The 11,409-nt window shown below is 58.3% G+C and overlaps 1 protein-coding gene across 2 annotated transcripts; it reads right to left on the bottom strand.

The window, feature by feature from the left end:
• Positions 1-2,611: 2,611 nt before the first annotated feature.
• On the bottom strand, positions 2,612-9,765 carry CXXC5 (CXXC finger protein 5). Of its 2 annotated transcripts, none has more exons than XR_774259.1 (2): positions 8,633-9,765; positions 2,612-3,628 (listed from the first exon to the last, which is right to left on the bottom strand). XR_774259.1 is itself a non-coding variant. In XM_010565972.1 (2 exons), the coding sequence occupies exons 1-2, from the start codon at positions 9,500-9,502 to the stop codon at positions 3,584-3,586; spliced, it is 831 nt and encodes a 276-aa protein (XP_010564274.1). In that variant the 5' UTR covers positions 9,503-9,765; the 3' UTR covers positions 2,612-3,583. The 2 variants fall into 2 exon arrangements, 1 of the variants encoding a protein (XP_010564274.1); XM_010565972.1 differs by having other exon boundaries at positions 8,717-9,765.
• Between the last annotated feature and the right edge of the window lie 1,644 nt (positions 9,766-11,409).

The following is an 11,409-nucleotide window of genomic DNA, read 5'->3' as shown; positions in this document are numbered from 1 at the left end:
TTATCGTCATCCCATGCTCCCCGTGCCACCTGGCTGCCAATGGCCGCCTTGGGGACAGCAGCCCTGGGTGCCACTTCCCCACCAGCAGCTGGGCAGGCAGTGGGGACAGCCGGGCACAGGGGACATGCCTGAGGGTGAAACTGCGGCTGAGTGTGGTGGAAGGGATGGGCTTCCCCCTCAGGGGATGCCTGAGGTCCTGCCTGCCTGGGCAGGAGCTCGTTAGACAAGGCTCTTTGGTGAGCACAAAGCCGTCCACCTACACAGCCCCCCAGGAGGCGCAGATGCAGCCCAGCGTAGGGTGAGCTAGAAGTGGGGACGAGGGGCCACTCCACAGCCCCAGCACCCCATCTCCTACCTCCCACCACCCCACCACCCCACTCACGGGCAGGGTTTCAATCCCACCCTCTCTCTGGCTCCTTCCTTTCTCCCAAACCCGCTTTCCCTCGTCCTTTGTGGGAAAGCCCCCGCTCTCCTTGGCCCCTGCTAATGCCCACGTCCTCCCTGCAAGCGCCACGTGCCCTGCTATCACTCCCCCCGCGCCAGCGCCCACCTCTCCCACTAACGCCCATAGTCCCTGCAAAAGCCCAGTCCCTGCCGATGCCCTGGCCAGAGGAGCACACCGGTGCCGGCGGCACTGGGCTCAGTGTGGCAGTGAAGGCAGGGGCTCTGGCAGGGCATCGCTCCCAAACCACCTCCCTGTACCGGCAGCAGCACCGTGCAGAGTGGCTGCATTGTCCTCTTCCATGCTCCCTGTCCCCGGGGCCTGGGTGCTGCCCCATGCCTCCCGAGGGGCTCCTTGGAGCATTTGGGCTGCCACGATGCAGTGTGCCGGTGTGATGCCCATGGGGGTGATGGGGGACACGTGCCCTGTGCCTTATGGCTTCCTGGGGGAAAAGCAGAGTTGGGGACAATGCCGCCCCTGGGGAGAGCAGGCAGCAGAGAAGCAGCGTGGCACAGCGGGGTTTGTCATGTCTGCAGCTGCCCTGATGGCACTTCACCAAGCACCGATCTGTGCCAACGGCAGCCCTGCCGTGCTGCACACACAGCACCAAGCACAACCCTCTTGTGGGTGACACGGCCAGACCGGGGGAAACAGCCCCGTGGGGCAGCCCCAGCAGTCCCCAGCCCTGGCTGCCGGTGGGATGAAGCAGCACCCCCCCACACAGCTCCCCCAGCAGGTCGGGGCCGGAAAGCCCCAGGGAGGGGCTCTGCGTGCTGCTCCCCAGGACGCTTTCCCAGCGTGGGGTAGGGGCTGGCTCCCCCCCAGGTGCCAGGACTGTGCGTTCACACAGCCCCAACGGTTAGCCACAGTCGTAAAAAACCAGCCAGACTCCTTTTTCCCTTAACACCCTCCCCCCCCCACACACACATTCCTGCTAAGTGATTTCGGCTGTTGCCCGAGCAGCATGAACTGAGAACCAGCTCCCCGCAGCCCCTTGCCAGGGCCACCCCGGTGGGTGCACAAGCTGGGCATGCCACGCACCAGAGCACTCCTGGGGCGCAGGCAGGGTCCATCTGTCCCCGCAGGCCTTGAGCTTCGTCCCTCGCCACGCTGGCCCAGCTCCACCGCCATCACCGTGAGCTCCAGTCATCCCCGCAGGCACCGCCAGCCCAGCCACCAGCGTGACCTGGGTGCCCCGGGGCTGGGCTCCAAACCCCCCCCCCCGGAGCTGCTGGGGCAGCCAGTGGAAGGCTGCTGGAGATGTTCAGGGCGGTTTTCCCCAGGGATCCTCAGAGCACTTTCTGCTCTGTCCGGGCAGGTAGCTGCCCGGCACGGATGCAGCCCATGCACCGCCATCACCCCCCGCTCCCGCCTCCTCTGGGCGCACATCTGGTCAACAGATGCTGGCCCAAATGCTGGCTGGAGCCAGGGACAAAGGCTCCGGCTACCTCCTCCCAGTGAGACAAGAGCCGGCGCTGCCGGGTCTGGGCAGGTCTGCCTCTTCTCCCGGGCTGGGACGACCCTGCCTGCGTGGCCAGGAGATTCCCCCTGACTGGATGCCGAGCGCAGCACCCCAAGTGCTGGCAGCGACCCTGCCAGCTTGTCCACGGCCGAACCCATCCAGCATCCCCTCCATCCCGGATGGCTCCTGCTGACCCAGTGCCGGCACGAAGCCAGCCTGGAAAGGCATCCATCGGCTGCACCAGACGCTCAGCCTCCTGAGCTCACTCACCTTTGGGAGCTCCTTTTGGACTCGTCCCAGCAAAACAAGCCTCACCGCAGCTCTCCACGGCACGTTAACGGTAGCGTTTTACCAAAACAAATGGTGTGGCGCTACCCAGTAGAACTCCAGGCAGGTCAAGCTGGGAAAAAACCCCAGGAGGAGCCGGGGCTGGCTTAGCCCAGCCACTGCCGGGATTAGCCACGCAGATTTAGCAGCCGGGGCAACTCCAGCTCAGCTCATCACACCATCCCGCCTGGGCCGGCCGCTGCCACGCTCCGGCACGGTCACCGGTGAGGTGCCCCCAGCAGCCGGCAGGACCGTGCCTGGCAGCCTGGCGGGGATGGGGCGCACAGGCAGGCGAAGGCAGGGGGGGACCGGCCACCATCGGCACTGGGGGGGCCGGATGGCTGGAAAGAGGGGTGGGAGAGAAATAACAAAGCTGTAAATCATGACACAAAACATGCATTCATTTTATTCACAAAAACAGCCTGGATCGCTAAAACATTACAAACAGCATTTCAATTTAATGATGTAGAGAGAGCTGGAGAGACGGGGATTTGAACAGAAGAGAAATATCACTTTTCGTAACTGCTTCAGCACAGGTCCTGCAATATTATTTTTATTTTGATTTTAACTTCAGTAAGTTTACAAAAATTACTTCTAGGAGTAAACCGTTGCAATTAGGAGGTTTTTCTGTATGCAGTGTTTCTTGTTCTATATTAATAAACTAACAATGACTTTTTTTTCTTTTTTTTTTATATCCTTTTTTTCCTTTTTTGAAGACCGCCAGTTGTGTAGCAATTGTTTTCTTCCACCTTTTATACCGAACCTCTTGCGGGTTAAACTTACATAGGTGAATGGCTAGGAAAAGGGAGACTACATCGCTTTAAACATATTCTCATTTATAAACATGAAGTTGAGGCATTCTAGAAACTATCCACTCTATTGTATGATGGGAAAGAATCAAATAAAAAGTATAAATGAGGGTGCAATTAAACAACTGTGCTAAATTACAGTAGTGCTTATTAGTAACTAGATTTTAAAAGGTTACTGTAAATTTACATTCCCTACACAAGTACTGCATCTTTCACACATAAACAACATCAACACCAAAACACAGAAAGAAACTGATTGTCCATACTCTGTCTATTAAGTCTTGGTACTTTACAGATCCATTGTTTTTTTCTTTTAATTATTTTTATTTGAAAAGCAGTTAAATGTCTGACTAGGACTCAAAGATGTTAAAACGAACGCAAAAAAAAAATTATAAAAACAGGAATGAGATTTGCGAGAAAATATTTTTGGTTCTAAAGAGACACAGGTGCATCCATTCATTTCAGCCAAAAATCCCTTGCCTGAGACAACACAAGCAAGCAGTGACATTGCACTTGGATGACAGAGCTTTGGGATTCCCGTTCCTACTGGAACCATCTGAACGCGGCTCCTGTAGGAAGCATCACCTTCTGGAAAGGAAGAGAGACAGGGAGGGGGGACAGAAGAAGAAGGGACAAGGCGTTAGGTCGGGTCCGGCACAGCCATGCGGCACCAGGGTTGTGCACCCGCCCGCCCCCCCTCCACCCCAGCCCCATCCCAGCATCCCGGTCACCAGCCTCGGGACGGATCCAGCCCAGGCTTGGCATCCCCCAGACACAGCCGCGCATCCCAAGGTTTCCAGCCCACCGGCAAGTGCCGGGGTGCCGGCCGGAGGGAGACGGGGGTCCCCCCACCGCCGGCCCCCACCTCCCTGGCAGGGCACCCAGCAAAGCAGCTCGGCCATTGTTCCTGCGTCCCCGCACCCCAGCCGGGACAATGGCGCAGTCCCTGACTTCCCCTCCGGCCGATAGCAAGCACAATGGCCAAGCTGCGGTGAGCCGGCATGGCCCGGCACGGCGGCCCCCTTGCTGCGAGCCCCCACCTGCCCTGCCACGGACGGACGGACACCCGGCAGACAGGAGCTCGGCCAACAGATGGGTTTAGGAGGGCATGTGGGGGGAAACTGAGGCAGGGACCACCAGACCCAGGAGCTGCTCAGGACACAGGAGACATCACCCCGCTGCTGCCCGGCCACGATGAACAACCTTGTCACCAACAGAGCAGCCCCCGGCACAGCTGGGGACCACTTGGTGTCTCACAGGGGAAGAGGGATGAGTCCCCCCAGGCTCAATCCCACACGCAACAAAGCGCCCAACGACAGACGAGACCTCTTTGAAGCCACCTCCAGGAAAGGTGGTGTGGGGCAATGGCCCCGATGGCTCTGCAGTCCTCTGGAAGAAGAACCTGGGACATTTCCCAGCTGGATGGGGTGGGAAGCCTGCGCAACATTCATGAGACCATGGGTGAAGTATGCAAGGACTGCAACGTCTCTCAATGCCAACAGCCCCCAAGCAAGTCTAAGCCATGCTAGCCAGCAGACAGGGCCACACGATCACCAAAAGGACGTGCCTTAGAGGGCCCTTCTCCAAACAAGCAAGGCACACCAACGGGAAACAAGCCACAGGCTGTGGTGACGGGTGCGGGGCAGCAGGATGGGCTGCCAGGGGCAATGGTGGGGACAGACAGCCCCAGCACCAGCTCCCGGCATTGAGCCCATGTGCAGGGCTAGGGCAGCTCATGTGTTGTCCCAAGAGTCAAAAACCATGCCACATTCAGGTCCCTAACCCCACACAAGAGCCAGCTGGCTCTCATCGAGTCCTTCTCTTGGATGAAGGCACCCACCTCAATGAGTAAGCAGGGCAGCGTCTCCCCCCCACCCCTGTGGGAGGGACCCCAACATTCTCCCTTCCACAGGCACCGTGACCCAAACGTGGGGCTTGGGCAAGGGGAGGGGTGGCAAAGGGCGAGAATGAGCAGCAGATGGTGGTGCCCAGCTAGGCTGCTGACAGATCGCACCTTCTCCTGCTCCCAGCCCATGTCTGGTCCTTCAGGGCACACTGAGCTGGGGCAGTCAACAAGCAGAGAGCTGCAGGCATCACCACTTCCCCAAAAGTCTCTGCAATAAGTAATCAGGCATCTGAGGAAGACACAAGTGCCTCTGGCCAACGATGCACAGGGCTGTGGCATGGCACGCTGCCCATGCTTGATCCTGCCCAAGGCGCCAGGTGCAGAACTGGTGAGGCAGAGCACGGCGGACTCACTAGCAAGGGCCACCTACTCAGATATATCATCCCAGGAGAGAGGAACGAGGGGAGAGGAGGGCTCCTAATGAGTCTGGAAGGAGATGTCTGATACAAGTCACCTTAAACACCTCTACCCCTTCATTATTAAAGGAAGACAGGCAACCAGATCTAATGTGGATGCCCAGGAGAGATCTCCCCTTGTCCCCACGATTATAGAATCACAGAATTGTGAGCCCAGGTCGGAAGGGACCTTCACAGACCACCCAGTCCAACCCTCCCTGCCATGCGCAGGGACATCTTTCACTAGATTGGGTTCCTTAAAGGCCCGTCCAACCTGACCTTGAACCCTTCCAATGATGGGGCATCCGCCAACTCCTCTGAGTGATCTGTTCAGTGTCTCACCACCCTCATCATAAAACATTTCTTCCTTATGTCCAACCTAACCCTACCCCTCTTCCAGTTTAAAACCGTTGCCCCTTGTCCTGTCACAACAGGCCTTGATGAAAAGTTTCTCTGTGAGATTCACCTGAGGGTGGCAGTGACCCTCACACCAGTGCTAGCTGGGGCACCAAGGCGCTTCTCCAGATGGAGGACAGCTCTACTGAGTCAAATCCCAACTACTCATGGCCTTCATGTGACCTACAGCTCTGGAGACAAGCCCAGGGTGACCTGTCCAGGGCCGACCACCAGCCCCCATGGCATTACCCAGGGTTGGTGGGGCTGGCAGAGCCCAGAGGAGCCTGGTAGGTGCAGGGACGTGCTGCTGCCTGCTCCAAGTATCCGACCTGCCTCGCTGGTCTTAGAGCCTCAGCCAGCCACCATTGCACTGGGACACCAGCAGCGACCGGTTATTTGGGCTCTGTAGATGTGCAGATAGAGCTTAATGGCAGCAGAGGGATTTAGCCCTTTTTTTTATGCCACCATAAAGGTTTAATTCTATTTTTTTTTACTGCTTGATTTTAGATCAACATTTAATCACAGCTGCGGCCCCTGTCCAGGCTCTCCAAGGACGCTGCTCTGGGCTCACCGGGCTGGCAGACCAGAGTCACTGCCGGCTGCTCTTCTCCCAGGCAATGGCACAGCTCCCTGCAGAGGGGGACAATGCTTCACAAAGCCCTATGAATTTTTCAGCCCCATATAAAGGCCCACTGAATGGCCCCTCCTGTCCTGGTATCAAGCACTACGGTGTGATGGCACCTCATCAGGACCAGTGGTCCATGGTGCTGCGGAGCTGGCAGCAGATCTGCATCCTGGCCACTGCTACCTCCAGACGGGTCTCCACCACAAGGCAGGTGCCAGTGGTTGCCCTACAGCTGGCCCAACACAACGCATTACTGATGCTGGTTGACATAGGATGAGGTTTAACAACCCAGTCATTGACCCAGGTGACCTTGGGACATCAGCTGGGGTCCCAGCATCCCTGTCCCAGCCACATATGGCCACAATCTCATTCAGCCCTACCAAGGTCAACACACGGCACAAGTGGATATCCTGAGAGAGGAGAGGATGTCTGAAAAAGGGATGGTGATGCCCTGGAGTGACCCACATCTGCCCAGGCATCCATCCCCACCAGCACAACATCTCTTTTCAGCCTCAACACACCTCTGGTCGTGCCCAGGAGGGATGGGGACCCATCTTCGGTGGGGCCCAACTCTATCACATGAAAAGCCCTATTTCAGTGGCTCCAATTTCTCAGCCAGCCGCAGGATGGGGAAACCAATCAAAGGGGGGTGACCGTTTCATGGGCTCCCGGTGCTATTTATCATCCTCGGACCCGGCACAGCGCCAGGAGAAGGGAGTGACTCCTCCAGCTGCTGTGAGCTCCGAGTCTATTGACCCGCTTTAGGACTCTTTGGAAGAGATGAACTTTTTTTTTTTTCCCTTTCTCCCTTTTTCCAGATCACTGACTCAGCAAATTAGAACAAGAATATAATTTAGCAATACAGCGGTTTTTGAAAGACACAGTCCCCCTCTCCTCATCCCCACCACCCAAATAGATTTTTTTTTCCCCTTCACTATTCATTCAGACCTGATGCTAATTGAAAAATGTAGAACATGGCTAAGAAAACAGTGGGTCATCTCTTTGGGATGACCAGAGGATGGGCAATGCCCTCATGCCAGGATGCACGATCCAGCTGATGTCCAGGTGACTTTTTAGCCTTTGCTACCTCTGGGGATGCACTCACGGGCAGGAAGCACGCTGTCACAGCTGATGGTGGGATCAGCTCCCAGAAAAATCAAACCCGGCTTAAGCACAACATATGGGAGACCCAGCACACAGGTCTTGGTCCAGAGCACCCACGGGTGTGCAGCAAGAGGCAGGCTCTGCCAGAGCGCCGTGCCCACGCACCACACCTGCACCGCATCCCAACACTGCCAGCACCCGGCCCTCACCCATGCCACGCCACGCCACACCACGCCATGCCACACCACGCCACGCCACCAGCAGCTGCCCACAGCCCCATCCGAATTTCAGACCCACACGACGACCCGAGTCACCAGACTTTTCCTGCGCTCCCCAGGCGAATATCACACCTCCCCGGTGGATTTGGCAAGGTAGCACCCAACCCAACGGCAGCTTGCAGCGGCTCTCCTCCGAGGCCAAGGGCAACATCCATGGGTGGACCGTGGTGGGCAGCGACACCCTGAGTGCCACCTGAAAACCTCACACCGGGGGGATCCAGGCATCCCAGCGCTTGGCCGGTGTGGCAGGAGCAGGGGTGCTCCCGGCTCAGTCGGGTGCCAAAGCAGGCGCAACACCTGTGGGAACTGCAGCTCAGCTGCCACCGGGAAATCTGGCTGGTGCCTTACGGACTCATCCTGACCGCTGCAGATGGATGCTGGGCCAGGGAGACCCAGCACAGCCACAGCACAGGAGATGCCGCCGAGCGCACACTGCAGCTGTTTACCACCCAAAACCAAGGACCGCCTTGCTCCTGTTCAGAGCAAAGAGTGAGGTAAGGGGCTGGGCTCCAGCTGCACCACAGCCATGGGTTTCACCATCACCGATTACCCCCAAGCTCTGCCCCAAAAAGCTGCCTCCTGCCTCCCCATCCTCTGACCCGATTGCCTGGTTAGAAGCCACTCCCTGGCTCGGGGAGCTGCAGCCCACCCAGGACAAGGGATGCTGGTACTAAAACTCAAGCAGAGACCCACTGCTGCCCATGCCTGCAAAAGGCAGAGTGAAACCCAGCGCACTCGGGGACCCCAGGGAGAGACCCCAGCCCTCCTCCCCAAGCCAATCAACCCCAGTATGTAAGGGAGGGCAGGGACTGGGGGCACTGGGCAGAGCACACATCTCACGGTGAGAACTGTTAATGGAAAAGGGAAAAATAAAAAAGTAAGAAGTACCAGGTGTTTTATTATCTAGGGCAAGATCCGAACCCAGGAGCGCAGCCCGAGGAGGGGTTAGGGTGCCTGAGAGGGGCCGGTTACCTCCAGTGCTGCAGAAGGCTTCTTTTTGAGTTCTTCACATTTTCGGAATTTGCAAATCTGGTGGCCAGTTTTGCGATTCCTACAACTGCTGCACTGCTCGCAGTTTATCCGTCTTCGGCAGGGCGGGCACATGCCGCATCTTTTCCGTTTCTTTTTCCCCGAATTGATGGCAGATGCCAACTCATTCTGCATGGGATACTCTGCCAAGCCAGCCATATGGAGCGCGCTCTCTGCCAGAAACACGCCGGCAGGGGTCATAATGAAAAGGCCTGGGTTGATGGGAAAAGCCCCCAGGTAAGGAAAATCAGAGGGGCCGTTCATTGTCTCTGCAGCTGAGACTGCCTCCATGTCAGAGATACCAGTCCCGTGGTCGCTTGCTAGAGGAAGATGCTCCTGTACCACTCTTTTGAGCATTTCTGTTGACTGAGCAAACTGTTGTAGGGCGGTCTGTCCTTCTGAGGAGATCTCCGACACCCGGTCTAATTTGCTCAGCATACTAGAGATGTTTTTGTGCTTTGAGGTAGAATGACTTTTATCCACAGTCGCTTCGTTGCCATTAGCTAAGGGGTTGCCTTTCTCTGAATGTTCGCTTACCGAGCTGCTGCTACCAAAGGTGGAATAGTGGGAGAGTGGACGGGACTTCTTAAGACTTTTGTTCAAAGGTTCACTTATTATTCCACTTTTGTTCCTCCTCTCGGAGCTGACGGGGGGTTGAGAGTCATCTTGGTTATTTTTTTCCGTCTCTGGCTTGTTCCCAGTGTCTTGATGGGAGCCCGAATTTGACATGGTGCCCAGAGCGCAACAACAAAACCAAACCCAAAATAAAAAAAAAAAAAAAAACAAAACAAAAAAAAAACCCCCAAAACCCACCCCCAACGCCAAAGCGAAAGACCCCCAAAGCCCTTCTGGTAGCACCAGCCCGCCAGCCACCGGGGAAAGCTCAGACGGGAACGCTCATCAATGGGGTGTCTCCTCCAGCGTCGGCTGCAGAGGACTTCAGTCCAATCTCAGTGCAAAGACATACTCTGCGGCTCTGGTACACAACATGCGGCTCTGGAAGTAGAAAAGAAAAGAGAGTTAGCGCTGGCAAGAGCCAACAGGCTTTTCAAAGCGGCTCTTCCTCCCCCTGCCATGAAAGTCTCTGCGCCACAAACAAAGAAACTCCAGGGAACGGACCTCGGTGGAGATCCGTTCCGCTGCTCTTTAAAAGGGTCGCCATCCAGACAGAAGTGGGGGGTCACAGGGGAAGTCCTGGCCTGGTAGCAATGGCACTCCAACGCTTAAAGGCTCTCTGTGCCCGGCTTTCCTCCCCCAGCGACAGCAGGCCCAGGGAAGTCACGGGGCTCATCTCCTGCTCCGCTCCAGCGGCGTGCAGCCCCCGCGCCGCACGGGACCGTGGGCACCCACGGGATGCCCCCGAGCCAGCAGCCAGAGCTCGTGTGAGGGGCACCCAGTCCCCAGCCTGCAGCCCCCCGGGTTTCCCCGGCTGGGTGCCGTGGAGGCAGCAGGGTGTAGGGCTGCGCCCCGGCTCCTGTGCCCTTCCAGATGCCGCTGCTCTCCCAGCTCAGGCTACGCTGCTCCCCCTGCACTCCTCCTTCTCCTCCTTCTCCTGGACCCTTGTCCCCAGGCCAGCATCGCACACCAGTGCTGGGGAGCTGCAGCATCCACCTCCAAGCCCCGCAGGGAGCCATGCTGTCCACCTCCAAACCCCACCAAGAGCTGCAGTGTCCACCTCCGAGCCCCTGCAGTGTTTACCTCCAAACCCCGTGGGGAGCCATGGCATCCACCTCCAAACCCCATGGGCAGCCATGGCATCCACCTCCAAACCCCACGGGCAGCCACGGCATCCACCTCCAAGCCCCACGGGCAGCCACGGCATCCGCCTCCAAGCCCCACGGGGAGCCACAGCGTCCACCTCCAAGCCCCATAGGAAGCTGCAGCATCCACCTCCGAGCCCCATGAGGAGCCACAGCATCCACCTCTGAGCCCCATTGCTGACCTCCTGCCATGCCCCACCATGCCCTGCCCGCACGCCCACTGCAGGCACCCGGCTGCTCCGGCGCAGGCAGGGGCTCGGCGGTGATGGCCGGAGCCCCGACTCGGTGCAGTTCCCTGGAGCGAGGGTGATGCCGCCGTCCCTGGGGCGGCCCTGGGGCAGCTGGGCCCAGTGTGGCTGCAAACACTTGTTGTGAAATTCCTCCTCCTCCCCTCCCGAGCACGCACGCACGCACGCACAGGCACCGCCGGAGTAATCAGGCTTTAGAGGAGAAAAGCTGCAGGGCTTAGCGGAGCAGGAACCCACGTCCCCACCCCGGCAGCAGTTGGGGGAGGGCAGCGCTGGGAGGAGGCCCCTCGCCTACCCCGTCCCTCCATCCCGGCTATCCTGGCAGCCTCCTCTCCGGAGTCCGGGCAGGGACGCAGCCATGTGCGGAGAGCTCTGCTGGGACCCTTGCTCCTGCCTGGGGTGATGCAGCGGAGCGAGGGGCATCCCTGCACCCCCCCGCACCTTCGCTCCCGCTCATCCATCGCCCTTCATGCCCCTTTGTCACAGCCTGGCCGCGATGCAACCCCAGGAGCCCCGCAACGGCCCAGGACCCTTCCCCACGGGCACGGCTCGGAAGCCGAGCCACGAGCGTCGCCATTAAACCGCTGACGGGGGCAAGGTCCCCGCCCCAACCACCACGGTACTGGCA

The sequence above is a fragment of the Haliaeetus leucocephalus genome, unplaced genomic scaffold (genome assembly GCF_000737465.1).
Source record: "Haliaeetus leucocephalus isolate CR32 unplaced genomic scaffold, Haliaeetus_leucocephalus-4.0 Scaffold199, whole genome shotgun sequence".
Classification (NCBI taxonomy): Eukaryota; Metazoa; Chordata; class Aves; order Accipitriformes; family Accipitridae; genus Haliaeetus; species Haliaeetus leucocephalus.
The sequence above is the reverse complement of the archived record's forward strand: the minus strand, read 5'-3'. Positions and strand labels throughout refer to the sequence as shown.